A 17,425-nucleotide genomic window follows, 5' to 3' on the forward strand; every position below is an offset into this window, starting at 1 on the left:
CTATGTAAATAGTTGCTGGCATGTGGTAAATTCAAGTTTTGCTTCTTGAAATTTAATGGAATTTTTTTTTTAATCCTTGATTGAATCTACAGATGGGGAACTGACAGATATGGAGGGCTGACTGTGCTTATTACCATACCATTAGCAGTTGGAATCACTGGGCCTAAATTTGGACAAAATGATATGTTATTATCAAAGAGATTTGAGTTTAAATTCTGCTCCTAGAGAACAGGATAAGTATTAAGTGAGATGCAGGTGAAAGTCCTTAGCCTGATGTCTGGCTCTCAGAAAATCTCTCACAAATGTTAGTTCTCTTCCCTTCTAGTTACCTATTCAAAGGACCACGATCCTTCCAGCTGAATTACTCTGCACCTCACTGAGCCTGACCTGCTCATCACCAAGGCATTCCAACAAGACACCTTGGAAATGAGAGACGGTAAAGCTCTTGGTTGCTAGGCAGTGCCCATGTTTGGTTCATGCAGTCAAGCTTTTACTTACTTTTTCCAGCTTCATCCAGGTTTGCCTGTCTGTGGGGAGAGAGGTCTTGGAATCTAAAGACAGTGGTGTGTCCATCATACCCTTGAAATAGCGTGTATCTGTGAAAAAAGAGAAAAATTTTAAAGTCATGCTTTACATGACTCTGCACACTGTAATGGACAAAATATTTGCACATCTACAAACTTAATGAACCATCACAGTATAGGCTGCTGCTGCTGCTAAGTCACGGCAGTCGTGTCCGACTCTGTGTGACCCCATAGACAGCAGCCCACGAGGCTCCCATCCCTGGGATTCTCCAGGCAAGAATACTGGATTGGGTTGCCATTTCCTTCTCCAGTGCATAAAAATGAAAAGTGAAAGTGAAGTCGCTCAGTCGTGTCCGGCTCGTTTTAACCCCATGGACTGTAGCCTACCAGGCTCCTCCATCCATGGGATTTCCCAGGCAAGAGTACTGGAGTGAGTTGCCATTGCCTTCTCCATACAATATAGGCATGAGCATGTAATTCTACTTCCACTTAACAGACGAAGAGACTGAGGCTCAAAGAGGAGAAATCACTTCTCTTGGTCCATATACATAAATGCCAAAGTCTGGACCCGAACCTTCTTCATTCTCTTAACCACCTGGGAAATTCTACTCATCCTTCAAGGCTTGGACGGTGTCATGCCCTTCAAAAATCTTCCTAGACCCCACCCACCTGCACACCACCCTGGATCTCTTTTCTATGTTACACACTGGTCTGTGTTTAGTCACTCAGTCATGTCTGACTCTTTGTGACCCCATGAACTGTAGGACCCCACCAGGCTCCTCTGTCCATTGGGGTTCTCCAGGCAAGAATAGTGAAGTGGGTTGCTATGCCCTCCTCCAGGGGATCTTCCCAACCCAGGGATTGAACCCAGGTCTCTCACATTGCAGGCAGATTCTTTACCATCTGAGCCACCAGGGAAGCCCATGAATACTGGATTGAGTAGCCTGTCCCTTCACCAGGGGATCTTCCCAACCCAGGAATAGTACCAGGGTCTCCTGCTTTGCAGGTGGATTCTTTACCAGCTTACAGGGAAGCCCACATTACATACTTAACATACATATTTTATACTTAACATATATTTCTATATACTTGTGCTTCCTTGGTGGATTTGTGGTAAAGAATCCACCTGCCAATGCAGGAGACATGGGTTAGATCCCTGGTCCAGGAAGATCCCCTGGAGAAGGAAATGGCAACCCACTCCAGTATTCTTGCCTGGAGAATCCCATGGACAGAGGAGCCTGGCGGGCTATAGTGCACGGGATTGCAAAGAGTGAGACATGACTGAATGACTCAACAACAACAACCGCTATATAATTAACATAGTTGTATACATTATATGCCAAACTTATTCTATCATACTTACCTTTATATCTCTTGATCAATTCTAACATGATAACTGGCATACAATAGGTATTAATTAATGCATATTGAGTGGATGAACAAAGGGATATCATTATTATTTACAAGGTGATTGTCCTCACAGGGACTTCTGTAGATTCATTTCAGTAGGTCAGGCTCTCAAATCGCAAATGCTTCCTCTTTTCCCTCACAACACTTTGCTTTATTTAAGGTTCAGAGACCTTGCTGAAGCTGTGTAAGGTGCCCCAGTTACAAAGAAGAAAAGATGGTGTATAATAAGCTTTTCTTTCTCTTCAAAGCTTGGCTTTGCTGCCATGCTCTTGTGCTTAGATGCTGGCTATGAGCAAGACAGACCAGCCCTATTAAAAGCCTTCCCTTTTGTTCTGCTCTCTTCTCTGCAACGCTGTCTTAACAGGGATGTTGCCCACATCTCTGCTTGTCCATCTTCTGCCATGTTCATCCGTTGTATCTCAGACTCAAGGTATCATCATGGGGATTCTCTAGGCAAGAATAGCGGAGTGGGTTGCCATGCCCTCCTCCAGGGGACCTTTCCCAACCCAGGGGTCGAACCCAGGTCTCCCACATTGCAGGTGGATTCTTTATCATCTGAGCCGCCAGGGAAGCCATCATGATAATAATAAATAGCCACAGAGCTCTGACTCTGCACCGAGTCCTCCTCTGAGAACTCAACACGCATCTTCCATGTAACTATCTGGGTTACGTGGGGTAAGCTCTATCTTCAGATATCTTGAACCCTGTCTTAGAAAATGGTTTTCAGGTGCTTGCTCCAGGTCTCACAGGTAATAAGCTGTGGAAGCAGGATTTTAACCTAGAGTTGCTAATTCAGAACCTGCACCTTTAGTCAGTCTACAGTATTGCGGCACGGGCATGTGATTTTCAGATTTCAGGCCCTAAACATTACCTGCATATTCAGATTCCTTAATAGGCCTGGCTGGTAAGATTTTCACTGATTGCCAGTCTTCTCCCATGTGCAGCTCAGGGTCTTCATAGTCACCATCTGTGTGGCCTTTTGCTCCAGCCACGACTGCTATGGAATTCCTTTCCTAAGGAAGGGACATTTCAGTAAGTCAACGGAAGGTACAACAAAGACAAAGATTACAGGCTACAGTGCTGGCCAGGGGAGTAATAGAGATTCCCTTGGCTGTGAGTTAAAGATTTAAGAGTCTGGCGTCTAGGGGAGTTAACCTCTCATGGCGGCAGAATTGTAACGATATCCTTAGAAAGCATCATGGTGGTGTGAGACACTCCCTTTGTCTCTCCCCTTCAATCTACAACAATTAAGACGTCCATAACTCAACAAAGAATTGATGCTTTTGAACTGTGGAGTTGGGAGAAGACTCTTGAGAGTCCCTTGGACTGCAAGGAGATCAAACCAGTCAATCCTAAAGGAAATCAATACTGAATATTCATTGAAGGACTGATGATGAAGCTGAAACTCCAATACTTTGGCCACCTGATGCAAAGAACTGACTCCTTCAAGATTCTGATGCTGGGAAAGACTGATGGCAGGAGGAGCAGGGGATGACAGAGGATGAGATGGTTGGATGGCATCACCAACTCTATTCCTATGAGTTTGAGCAAGCTCCGGGAGTTAGTGATGGACAGGGAAGCCTAGTGTGCTGCAGTCCATGGGGTCTCAAAGAGTCGGACATGACTGAGTGACTGAACTGAACTGAACTCAACAAAGGTTCCTCTGCCCAAGACAATGGGACTCCAGAGAGCCCCACGTGTCTGTTCATCTGAAGAAGGCTAGATTGGAATATATAGAGTGGGTAGAACTGGGGGAAGAGTAGCAGTGGTGCCCCTAACCCTGAGCCCCAGAAAGCCTGGCGGCAGCAGCAGGGGTGGCGCCATGACTCTAGGTCATGGCTACAGTGGTGCCTATGAGCACAGGGCACTGGGCAGCAACCCCCAGGCACACCTGTGACTCTGTCACCTCCTGCCCATGGCAGTCTCACCTGGCTCCCCATCCCTTGCTACGGGGGCAGTTCCAATGTGCCAAGCAACACTGGACACAAAGATGTCAATGGCAGCGGTGACATTGGCATTAGAAAGGCACCTGCAGTGACCCTAGAGACATACGCAGAAATGACAAGGGCACCAGAGGCCACTCTGGTAGAAGCAGTGGAGGGTGGAAAGTGCCAATTCTCAAATGGAGCTGAGGTAAGAAAAAAAAACAAAAAACAAAAACTTGTGCTTTAGCAGTGTGTACTGAAAATCAGAAGAAAGGTCTCTAATTGACAAAGTGTGGATCTTTCAGGGTCAAAGTAAACAAAGCTTTATGTAAACAAGAGGGATGTTTTCTACTTCAAATGCATTAGCAGAGGAACTGCTCATCAAGCACCACGGAAACCATGGTAACCGAGTCTCACATCATGGACATAACAATTACCCAGCAACCAAACTTAAAGTCACGGCAGACGATGATCTAATTGATGGAGAAGTCAAAAGAGCTGTCCTGAGGAAACTCAGAGTTACAAGAAAACTCAGAGAGCAATTCAGTGAGCTCAGGAGTAAATCCAGTGAACAGAAGCAATACTTACCAAAGAGACTGAAACTCTAAAATAGAAGAACCAAACAGAGATTCTGGAGCTTGAGAACTCAATACATGAGATGATTAGAAAGCACTGGAAACAGGGCAGACCACATGGAAGAGAGAATCAGTGAGCTCAAAGAAAGAAATCTAAGAATGAGTCTCAGGTAGAAGAGGAGGAGAAACTGAGATTTTAAACCAATGAAAAAATTCTATGAGAACTATCTGATTCCATCAGAAAGAAGCAACATGAGAAGAGTGGATACGCCAGAAAGGGAAGAGAGGGGGAAGGGAGCGTTTGTTTAAAAACGTAATAGCTGAGAACTTTCCAAACCTGAGGAAGGAACTGGATATAAAGTTCATGAAACTCATAGAACACCTAATTATCATAATGCAAAAAGATCTTCTGCAAGATACGTTACATCAAAACTGTCAAAGGTCAGTGATGAAGGTTTTAAAAACAGTCAGGGAAAAAAGATAGTCACCTACACATGTACTCCCATTAGGCCATCAGCAGATATCTAAGAGAACCTCTACAGGCCAGGGGAGAGAGGAATGATATATTCAAGATTTGCTGTTTAATCACTAAGTCATGTCTGACTCCATGAGACCGCATGGACTATAGCCCACCAGGCTCCTCTGTCCATGGAATTCTCCAGGCAAGAATACTGGAGTGGGTGGGTAGCCATTCCCTTTGCCAGGGGATGTTCCCAACCCGGGGATCGAATCCTCATCTCCTGCATTACAGGATTCTTTATCACTGAGCTACCACGGAAGAGTCAAAAATGCTGAAAGATAAAAGATGTCAGTCAAGAATCCTCTACCCAGCAAAGTTACCTTTCAGATATAAAGGAGAAATAAAGGCTCTCCCAGACAAACACACCTGAGGGAGTGTATTACCACTAGAGCAGCCTTACAAGAAATGTTGAGAAGAGCTCTTCTGCCTGAAATAAAAATGGTAGAAGTACACTATACTTTGAGTAAGTGATAAACAGACTACCCGAAGTGTCTTAATGAGACAACGTATGTAAAATGTTGAGAATATTGCCTGATGGTCAGCACTCAATAAATACTAGCTGTAAATATTATGACTGCTACTATGATAACAGCTACTATTAAAGAAAGTCTGAGATAAAGGAAGCCGACCCATCATGCTTTGTTCACCTCCCTTTAAAGCCTCTCTAACACTTGTTAAGAAGTTTATATGTCCTAGGTGCTTTCTGTACTTTATTTCATTGTATAAGCAGAAAAATCTCTGAGGTGATTTTACTATAGTGTAGGAAACTAGAATTATATAGGTTTAAATTTAAATTCTAAGTCTGCCTTATTCTCATCCTTTAATATGTATATTCTCTCTCTATATGTATATTCTCTAATATATATAATATATTATTATTATTATATATAATACCATTATATATTATTATATAATATGTATTAATAATCTAATATGTATTATTCTTATTGTTTTATATATATAAATAATATATTTTCTATATATATTAGAGAACAAGAATAATGCAGAACATATATTATAAATATATATTTATATAGGGCTTACTAGTCCTTAGCCTCCAAGTGTTTGCCTTTTTCTATCATCACTCTATCAAAGCAGTTTGGTAAAGGTAAAGACTAGTTATAGGATGAGTCTGGTTTCCAGGTAAGCAATAGCACAGCGGGGACTCACCAGGCCCCTATCGGGAAAATTTTTTGGGCTTCATTTTGGCTCATGGCAACTCTGATCATTCAACACAAAAGGTGGAATGCAATTTAGTAAGTCTGTGTTCTCCATGAGATAGCATGAACCTTTTTAGTATCTGTCTACTGTTAATATTGGGGGTTCTTACTAAAAGCTCAGTATGTATAAGCCTTCCACTTTATAAAATATTTTGGGATTGATTGATTGTGTGTGCATGCATGTATGTGTGTGTGTGTGTGTCCTAGGGTGAGAATTCATAGCTTTAATTCTTAAAGAAGTCTTGCAAAAAGTAAAGAACCAAAGGTTTTACAGGTAAATTCTATCTCATATATCTATCATCTATCTCTATCATTTCTATCTATTCCATTTATCATCTATAGATATGTTAAAGCTATTTAAATTATGTACACATAATTGTTAATAATTAAATTATTTATAATATTAGCTAGCTGATTTCACATTATAAATTTAAATTTTTCTTTTAGTCGTTAAAATTCTTTGTAAATATTATTAATAGAAGATGGCTAAAACTCAACATTCAAAAAACAAAGATCATGGCATCCAGTCCCTTCACTTCATGGCAAATAGATGGGAAAAAATGGAAAGTGTCAGATTTCGTATTGTTGGGCTCCAAAATCAATGTGGATGGTGACTGCTGCCAAGAAATTAAAAGATGCTTGCTCCTTGGAAGAAAAGCTATGATAAACCTAGACAGCATATTAAAAAGCAGAGACATCACTTTGCTGACAAAGGTCTGTCTAGTCAAAGCTTTGGTTTTTCCAGCAGCATGTGTGGACTTGACAGATGGACCATGAAGAAGACTGAGCACTGAAGAATGATGCTTTTGGACTGTGGTGCTGGAGAAGACTCCTGAGAGTCCCTGGGACTGCATGGAGATCCAACCAGTCCATCCTAAAGATCAGTCGGGAATACTCATGGGAAGGACTGATGTTGAAGCTGAAGCTCCAATACTTTGGCCACTTGATGTGAAGATCCAACTCATTGGAAGAGACTCTGATGCTGGAAAAGATTGAAGGCAGGAGGAGAAGGGGACAACAGAGGATGAGATAGCTGGATGGCATCACCGACGCAATGGACATGGGTCTGAGCAAGCTCCAGGAGGTGGTGAAGGACAGGGAGGCCTGGTGTGCTGCAGCCCACGGGGTCGCAAAGAGTCGGACATGACTGAGTGGCTGAACCACAGAACAATATGAATATATCATAATATATTCAATGATTTTTCTATTATTGAATATATAACATGATTCCAGTGTGTTGCCATTTAAAATATATTATAAAACATAAATGAGTGTTTAATTATTCATCCAAATTTTAGGTTAATTCTTTAATTTGTCCCATAGAATTATGGGATTGAAGGAAATAAATATTTTTATATTTGTTAATCTTATAAAATTGCTTTCCAAAGAATTTCTTGTTATTTAAAATTTCACTGTGAGTGTTGGGAAGTGCTTTTCTCACCACACACTTGCCAGCATCACGTGTTGGTATCTTCACTTTAATTAGTCATCGCAATGACCATTATGAGTTTATTTTTATCTCCATTTTATAGCTGAGGAATTGAAGTATGTTTTTCTTTGTATTTTTCTGTATTAATGCCTCAATATATTTATTTATCTAGCCTTACCAAGAAATAATTGACATACATAACCGTGTAAGTTTCAGGCATACAGCACAATGATTTGACTTACATGCATTGTAGGAATACCGTGTTCTACCCACGACTTGAAATGCACTTTTCTCTGCCAGGAAATCATGCCATTTGGAAAAGTTTAATGTTTTACAATTCACCAAGTACATAGAAAAAAGCCACTTACTTTGTAAATCTCAAAGACTGACAAAATAGGTAAAGAAAGCAGCTGACTTACACTATCAAGAGGAGGCTCGTTAATAGTCTGGTACTGTCCTGCCAACAGAAACAGCAAAATGTTATTGCAAAACATTGGAAAGACTGGGCCCTTGTTTTTCTCCAGAAATCTTGTGCTCATTTCACTTAATTGTTCTTGACTGTAATTGCTCAAAATGAAGTGCACATTTTCATGCTTCTCGCTCTATCAGCTGCTCTTGCCTAACAGGGGCAATTGGAAAAGGAGGAAAGAAAATAAAATCCCAACTCAGAGGGCTGGCTTTTTCTACAGCAGGTAAGTGTTCCCACTGAAAGAGAAGCAAAGTTAGAAGGAACTCCTTCCCAAAATTTGTTGCACCCAAGTGATGACTCAGCAGCATCTCAGCCAAGGACCTGGGGTGCTGTCCCCTCCCCCTCTGACACACATGTTGCATTTGCCTAATCTATCCACACACTGTTATCTATCCAGACATTGCTTTCTTGAACAGACTACATGATTTGAGCTTCAGTTCAGTTCAGTCACTCAGTCGTGTCCGACTCTTTGTGACCCCATCAACTGCAGCATGCCAGGCCTCCCTGTCCATCACCAACTCCTGGAGTTTACCCAAACTCATGTCCATTGAGTCGGTGATGCCATCCAAACATCTCATCCTCTGTCGTCCCCTTCTAGTTTGAGCTTAGGGACCGTATCTACGTATTCATCTGTCCCTGGCTTCAGGTGCAGGGCCCAAATGGATCACATGAGTTCTTGATAGGCATTTGCTGAATAAATATTGCTCAGCCGGGGGTGCTTCAACGCTCAACTGCTTCCTTTGAACTTGATCAATGAAAGATTGCCCAAAGGTTATCTAGTGCAGTCAGGGTAAATGTTTCACATTTCATCCTCAGATTATGCAAAGCCACCAAAGAATTGCTCACATAGCCTACAGGTCTTTTTGCTTCCTCATAGACTTAATTTTCCTAAATTACAGTATGGGTTCATGCTGTTCGTCTGAATTTAGGAACACCGTAGGCAGAAAATGTTCTTATCATGTTCTGTTTATTAGCACATTTGTGAGAAGCTTCTAGCAGGTCTCAGGATTGGAAGCTGCACACAGCTTAGCTTTTCGTTTGCTTTGAGTGAAGGAAAAGCATCAGTCCTAGAAAAGAGCGTATTTCCCTTCCTCCTTTGGCTGATGAGACTCTCAGGACAAATTTCTGGCCTGTGTCCAAATAGGGTAGAGGACTATGGTACGATATGTATTGCTACCTTTTGGTCCGGTTTCATCATGTTCTATAACTTTTGTCCATTCACCCTAAATTCTCTTCCCACGTGTGTGTGCTAACTTGCTTCAGTTGTGTACGACTGTTTGCGACGCTGTGGACTCTAGCCCGCCAGGCTCCTCCATCCATGGGATTCCCCAGATGAGAATATTGCAGTGGGTTGCCATGCCCTCCTCCAGGGGATCTTCTTGACCCAGAGATCGACCTGGCAGCCCTTACGTTTCCTGCATTGGCAGGCGGGTTCTTTACCACTAGTGCCACCTGGGAAGCCTCTCTTCCCATACTGAAATTCAAAATTAATAGTTGTGAATTTGTGTCAGTATGCCCAAGTCTTTTGTAAGGTATAATGTGTAAATTCATGGAACTTGGGCTCAGTGGAAACGCAGTTCTCTGGAATTTGCCTGGGACTCAAGCATGGGGCCAGTGTCAAGTAGTCAAAGCGAATCTCCTTGAGACAGTGAGCCAGGAGGAGCAGAATCCTGTCTGCACCTGTCCACTGTCCATCCTGGTGGTAGGACCAGCAGTGACCACCCCCCTGGGGCACTAATACCATCTTCCTGTCCCAGTACAGTTACGCCCTCTACTGAGATCCCTGGCAGAGAAACCCACAGGTTTTTCAGCCCTTTTGCAATTTGCACTCTCTCATGAGGAGAAGGAAATGGCAACCCACTCCAGTATTCTTGCCTGGAGAATCCCATGGACAGAGGAGCCTGGAGGGCTGCAGTCAGTGGGGTCAGAGAGTCGGACATGACTGAGTGACTAACACACACACACACACACACACACACACACACACTCTCTCTCTCATGAATTAAGTGAATAAAGTCACCTGTTACACCAGCCAGTCTGGCAGGAACAAATGAGCATAGAATTATTGGGGAATTTCTCTGATGTTCATGATCCAGGACAGCAATGCCACTAAGTCCAGGTTCAATATCATTTCATTTTAGGAGACTGGCCTCCTTGAGTGTAGTCATTGTAACCACGTCTTCATGGAGAACGGAGAAGTTTCTTCTTTCAGCAGCCTGGCAGTCTGAGCCCCTCCTGGATTCCCCACGTACGATACACGCCCCTTCTGAGTCCTTGCTTGTGTTGATTCCACCTGGAGTCCCTGCCTCCTCCGTTTTGTTTTCCAATATGCTCAGTGTCCTTTGAGATTCTCCTGGGGCTTCCCTTTCTGACCCCTCCATGTTACTTTAATCTCGCGAAATCGTTAGAGCTGTTGTTTTCTGTCTCACTCACCACGACACTTAAATAAAGAGGCAGCATCTGATTGCTTCTTTGTTGTATACACACGCCGTCCTCCTGTAGGGAAGGGAGTGGATTATCTTTTATCTCTGTGACCCTCAGCACCTCTCTGTGTTATGAACAAAGCAGAGTTTTGGAAATATAGTTTTAAAAGCACAGTTTTGAACCTGTAAATCAGCTCCCGTCACTCATGGCCCATGAAACAGAGTCTGATTTCCTGCTGTGGCTCCCGGAGCCCAGCACAGCCCAGCACAACCCAGCTCCTGCCCCGTCTCTGGTCTCATCTCTTTCCAGTTTCTTCCTCCTCTGAACTCCAGGCACATCAGCCTCTTCTCAAGTCCATGCTGTATGCTAAGCTCCTCTGCCTCCGAGACATTGCATGCGCTGTCCGCCAGTCCAGAATGTTCTTGTCTCAGCTCTGCCCAGGCCTGGATCCTTCTCATCCATCACTGTTGTTTTGTTATTGCTGTTTAGTCGTGCCCAACTCTTTTCGACTCTGTGGACCATGGGGACCAGTACACCAGGCTTCCCTATCATTCACCATCTCCTGGAGTTTGCTCAAATTCATGTCCATTGAGTCAGTGATGCCATCTAATCATCTCATCCTCTTTCACCCCCTTCTCCTCCTGCCCTCAGTCTTTCCCAGCATCAGGGTCTTTTCCGATGCGTCAGGTCTTCACACCAGGTGGCCATAGTATTGGAGCTTCAACTTCAGCATCAGTCCTTCCAGTGAATATTCAAGGTTGAGTTCCTTTAGGATTGATGGGTTTGATCTCCTTGCATTCCAAGGGACACTCAAGAGTCTTCTCCAGCACCACAGTTCGAAAGCATCATCCATCATACTATATTTTAAATGTCATCTGCCCTGGGGGACCATCCCTGACTATCAACATCAGGTGAAAATTAGGAGCATCCTCCAGCTGTGGTCCTCACTATCTTAGCAGCCGGCATGGCGGTGAGAATGCTGTGTGCTCATCAAACCCCATTTGCTTGGGCACACAGTTCCTGGTGTTTCTTCCACTGATGGCCTTGGCTTGGTGCTATGGCCACTGGGACACAGCAGGTGTGGGAGATTCCACTCCAGGCCATCCCACTTGACCTTCCATCTCTCACTCTTGCCCCAGTGGCTGACCAGAGAAGGAGGACCCCAAGGTCCTCGGGGATAGTGCAAGTCACTGGGAAAAAGCAGAGTGAATCCTGAATGAGTGTTTGGAAGAAGTATGAGTGTTACTCAGTCATGTCTGACTCTTTGTGACCCCATGGACTGTAGCCCACCAGGCCCATCAGTCCGTGGGACTTTCTAGGCAAGAATACTGGAGTGGGTTGCCATTCCCTTCAATTTCCATTGGATTGTGATGTGAGCAAGAAATAAACCTTTATTTTATTAAACTACTAAGTGAAAGTGAAGTCACTCAGTCGTGTCTGACTCTTTGCAACCCCATGGACTGTAGCCTACCAGGCTCCTCCATCCATGGGATTTTCTAAGCAAGAATACTGGAGCGGGTTGCCATTTCCTTCTCCAGGAGATCTTCCCAACCCAGGGATTGAACCCGGGTCTCCTGCATTGTAGGCAGGCGCTTTACTGTCTGAGCCACCAGGGAAACAGAACTACTAAGCTCTGAAGTTTATGCATTATAGATGTTAGTCCTCCCTGATTAATATAATCTGCTCAACTTCTCCATAGTGTGTAGGAACAAAGCAAGCCAAAGAATATATTACACAGTTACAGACGGTGGTGCTTGCCTCCTCCGAGGCAGTGGTGAGACCCCAGGCTCTGATTGCTCCTTAACTCTGTGTATGGTAAGTGACAATAAATGACCAGTCTGCTGCAGAAACACCCGGGACATGGAACCAGTGATGGAACTTCAAGATGAACTTGATCCTCTCCCTTGCTGAGTGAACTTGACTTTGGCACTCTCTCTTGCTGGACCCAGATCCTCACCCTAGTGACTTCCTCCCAATTCTTCCAGGTCTTTGAGTCTCCCTGGGACTGACAGGTAGGTTGGCTTCTCAGAGAGAGAGAGGTTTTCTAGAAAGATGAGGAAGCTGCTCAGTAGCTTTCCACATCATCATCCTGAAAGAGTGATGGTGATGCCGTGTCAGTGGAGGGTCCCCCATCACCCACTGGCACCCCACAGCCGCAGAGAACTGACTGACTTCTGTGTGACCCTCAAGGAGACATTTTTTTTTTTTTTTTACAAAAGACAACATTTCCCTAAAAGTTATTTTTAAGAGGGAAGTGAAGATGAATATGTGCCATGTAAACTCAGGGGGATTTCCTCACTGGCAGGGACAATTGCCCCAGACTTTGGTCTTGAACGTGGACATCTCATGACTACAGATGTGTGGCAAGAGTGTCCAATATACCCACCAAGTTTTGGCCCCCTGACCAGTCGCATCTTGGTTGCTTTATAAAACAGAAGAAAGCAAACTTGGGTCCATGAGCAGACCAACTGCTTTTTACACAAGCTCCCACGGTGGTATTTACTCTGGCCTCAGAAATCTGGGAATTACTGACATAGATACTCCAACTCTCATGCCGTGGAAGGTGGGCCATCCCAGGTGGCTCAGAGGTAAAGAACCTGCCTGCCAATGCAGGAGATGCGGGTTTGATGACTGGGTTGGAAATCCCCTGGAGAAGGGAATGGCAACCCACTCTAGAGTATTCTTGCCTGGAGAATTCCATTCACAGAGAAATCTGGCAGGCTACACAGTATACAGTGTTGCAAAGAGTCAGACACGACTGAGCGACTAACACTTCAGAGAGACTCAGACTATTTTCACTAATAAACAGGTCCATGAACTTAAGCCCCTGGAGGTGCAAGCTTGCTGCCTGATCTATGACCCCTTTCCAGGGACGGGGTGGCTGTCCAAGCATCTCAGTGCTGCTACTGGGAGGTGGTCACAGGAGAAGGAAATCCTGGGCTGGTTCCGGGAAGAGAATATGCTTCTCTGGTATGAGAAGGGGAGCCGAAGTAGGTAAACGCAGAGTCCTCGAACTTTCTGTTTCTCTACGAAGTGAAGTCAGTTCACAGGCCCTTCAGATGACTGTATTCCCAAAGCAGACAGGTTCCCCAAGCAAAATGAGCTTCTGCTTTCATTTCAGTCACAAGGTTTCAGAGAGAGAGACACAGGGGAGAGAAGTATGGTGAGGGCGAGGGCTGTTGTCCAGCCGCCCAGTCATGTCCGACCCTTGGCCACGCCATGGACTGCAGCCGGCCAGGCCTCCCAGTCCCTCACCATCTCCCGAAGCTTGCCCAAGATCATGTCTGTTAAGTCAATGATGCCATCCAGCCATCTCATCCTCTGGCGCCCTCTTCCCCTCTGCCCTCAATCTTTCCCAGCATCAGGGACTTTTCCAGTGAGTCAGCTGTTCGCATCGGATGGCCCAAGTACTGGAACTCACTCATAAATATCTGGTAAAAGCAAGAGGCTGGTGAATCCCAACTTCCCGTCACTAAGTGCCCAGAGCCAAGACTGTGTCCCCCACATATTTCCCTCGCTTCTCCGCATTAGAACCCCTCATGGGTAGCAGGGTCTGCGGCCACCTAGAGCAAGTCCTTATTGCATGTCCTTATCATCACTTGGCCATGGGTCCAAGTCTTGGTTGATAGAAGAGATGGAAAATCAACTCACAGTCTCCAGGAGACTTTCTCGAGGAAAATTTTTGCGTGCTGTTCATTCCGTCTTTTCCTTCCCTTCCTCGCTCCTGCAGACATCACTATTTCAGACGACGAGAGTGAGCAAGGCAGGAGGGGCAGGGTTTCTGAGAACTTCAAGGAACAGAGCCGCCAAACAGCCTTGAACTGTGTACCTCTGGACTTGACTTACGTAGAAAATAAACATTTGTCATGTCTAAGCTCCACGATTTCATTTTAAAAGTGTCTTGCTGCCTTAAATTTTGTTCTCAGCTGTGGGATTCTCCATTAACAAACACAGTAGAGCCTCTGATCAAAGGCACGGGCCCATGTTTCCCAGAAGTGTAATGAGAAGTTCTAGGTTCGAATCTTGGCCATGTGACCTCAGGCAAGCCTGGTAGGAATAAGAGTGTGCACCTACACGCTTAGCCGTTCAGTCGTGTTGGACTCATTGTGACCCTATGGACCGTAGCCCGCCAGGCTCCTCTGTCCATAGCAAGAACACTGGAGTGGGTTGCCATGCCCTCCTCCAGGGGATCTCCTGACCCAGAAGTTGAACCCGAGTCTCTTACATCACTTGCATTGGTAGGAGGGTTCTTTGTCACTAGCGCCACCTGGGAAGCCCAGGAATAAGAGTATCTACCCCAAATAACTGTTGAGAAGCTTAAATAAATAACTCTCCGGCTCAGTGCCCCCCTAAGGAATTGCTCCGTTCTGCATTTCATGTCTTTTCAAGGTCAACTTCAAGGCCAAATCTTTTTTCACTCAGTCCAGATCTTTAGATCTTCAGATCTATATTAGGAATTTGTTCATTAGTTAGTGCCCATTTTCAGACAAAATATGTGCCTTCCAGCATTCAACCATTTACAAGCACCTGTCAGTTATTCAGAAGGATTCTTCAAGCAGAGCTTCCTTCTAGCCAAGAGGCTCTGGGGGTCAATGACTGAGAAACCAAGGCTGACACTGTTTGGGGCCCAGCTTAACACGTGTGCTGTGATGAAGCTGAGTTCTATGCTATTGGTGTCTATGTCTATTGGCGTCTCCACAAGTTCCCTAGTTTCGCTTGGGCCCTGTTTGGCTAATCATGCATCGAAGAGAATAAACTGTGTACCCTACAGCTAAATTAGACAAGTTTATAAAAGCTCTGGCACATACTAGGCACCCCACCTGATAGGTTAATTTCTTTCCATTTTCTCTCATTCTCAGAACTCACTGATATTGGAATTCCATACTCACATCCCAGGTTCTTTCTCCCACATGAGGATGCCTTTCTCTATTTTTATCCTTTAAAAACTTGAAGGTATTTGGGGATAGAAGGCATCAGCCTGCTCTTCTTCTTGGTCTGTGAAGATGGGGGTCATTTACACTCTGCACCCTGGCTGGTCCCAAACTTTAGAACCTCTTCTCTTTGGCATCCATCCATGGCTATGGGGAAAGGCAGGAAGGGACTTCCTAGAGTTGCTTTCAGTCTCTGAGTCAAGGTTTATGATGTTGAATAAATCTTGACTATATGACTTATATAGTCAAGAGGAGAAGGAAGAAGGAAGAAAGGAGGGAAGCAGGCAGGGAAAGAAAGAATAGAAACAGAATATATAGACATAGGTAATTTATGTACGAGGATGAGATGGACAGATAACACCTCTGACTCAACGGAAATGAAATTGAGCAAACTTTGGGAGATAGTGAAGGACAGGGAAGACTGGTGTGCTGCCTTCCATGGGGCCTCAAAGAGCTGGACCCACCTTAGCAACTGAACAGCAATTTTATGTATGTTATATATCTCATACATATTAAATCTCTGTCTATCTATCCATTTATTAATTATCTATCTATCTATCTATCTATCTATCTATCTATCTATCTACCTGCTCAGTCATCTAGCTCTTTTGGCTAGATTTCAGTTTTCAGTGAATGAATTTCAGTTTTATTCACTGACTCATAGTCTCCTGATCTGAAGGTTATGATCTGTGAATTTCAAGTCACAAATAGTCTAAACTTGTAGATATAGCTATATGGGAAATGTTTACTGGGAGTTGGGAGAACAGGCTCAAGGTTCTCACCAGATAGCTCTGGGAAATTCACTTCTCTTTTCTAGCTCTTAGTTTCCTCATCTGTAAAGTGCGGTATGAGAATCTTAGACAAGCCAAGTCCTGGGAAACTTTCACTTTTATTTCCCTTTTCAAAAACTTGTGGTCAAGACATCTCATTGAATTGTGATGGCATCTTGTGTTTTTAAGAGTATTTTAGTGTACTGATGTTACATGTGCTTTGATAACTGCATGAAGTAGAATTATTATCAATTACAACAAACAGACAAAAACTCGTGGCCAAAGCTGCTTAGAGTATCTGACATATTAAGAAACTGCCTCAGTTGGCTGAATGAAATGGATAAATGGATGAATGAATGGTGATAGTTAAACAGGCAGCTGCCTCTTGGTGGAGGCAGACTTGATAAGTTTCCATCCACCTGTCTATATTTTTTTCTTCAGCCAGTGATTCTCAAAAGACTATCCTAGCACTACCTGAATTAGAATTATCCTTCTCGCCTCACTATAGCTCTGCCAAAGAACAAACCCTGGCGTAGGCTTGTGATAAGCATTTTTCGCTGCTGAGATTCTGATACATACTGGATTTTAAAGGCAATTGTAAATCCGTGGGCTTATCAGCCTTGGATGATTGGAATCCTGGCTTGTGTTTATGAAAACTGGGTGGAGAGCTTTTTCCTGCAATTTGATTGTTAACGTTTCAATTTGTTTCTGTTCACCAGCTTCCCCAGCATTATAGGGGAGAAGGAGCCTCTGCTATATTAATACAGATATTGCACTACCTAGAAATGGCCAGCAGGCGGCAGTGGATGCTCACATATTCCTTACCTACCATTTTCTCCCCCTGCCAAGTCTTAAAATTTGTATAAGGGTAAAAAAAAAAAAAACCACCACAACCTTTAAGATTGATTTTCCTTAGGAAAAACAAAAAAAAACAAGTATTCCTGTAAAAATGAAATTTGTTGTCTGTTTAATTGAGTCAACCAACAAACATCTTTATCAGAGTTTTTATTGTGTACTGTGACTAAGGCGGAAGGACGCACTTTCTAAGTGGGCTGTCCTCTCCAATATTGATCTTTATTCAGTGAAAGGAGATAATCTCCTGAGTTTCTTTTGTGGAAAAACTTGACACTGTTTTCTATGTATCACAAAAGATGTTGGTATTGACAGGTTTTCCAAGTTTGGATATGTGTCTGTCTTCTCCCAGGCCTAGAGAATTTTTTTTGTTTTT

General features: G+C 43.8%; 1 protein-coding gene across 1 annotated transcript in view; it reads right to left on the bottom strand.

Moving 5' to 3' along the window:
- The window catches only part of CLNK (cytokine dependent hematopoietic cell linker), a 204,081-nt gene that overhangs the window by 78,798 nt on the left and 107,858 nt on the right, over positions 1 to 17,425 (bottom strand). Inside the window, exons 5-7 of the mRNA XM_018049927.1 lie at positions 8,023 to 8,060; positions 2,806 to 2,947; positions 499 to 596 (exon numbers count right to left, since the gene is read on the bottom strand). Of these exons, the coding sequence (XP_017905416.1) occupies positions 499 to 596; positions 2,806 to 2,947; positions 8,023 to 8,060 (278 nt within the window). The remainder of the gene's footprint in view (positions 1 to 498; positions 597 to 2,805; positions 2,948 to 8,022; positions 8,061 to 17,425) is intronic.

This window comes from Capra hircus, chromosome 6 (genome assembly GCF_001704415.2).
Source record: "Capra hircus breed San Clemente chromosome 6, ASM170441v1, whole genome shotgun sequence".
NCBI classification, from domain to species: domain Eukaryota; kingdom Metazoa; phylum Chordata; class Mammalia; order Artiodactyla; family Bovidae; genus Capra; species Capra hircus.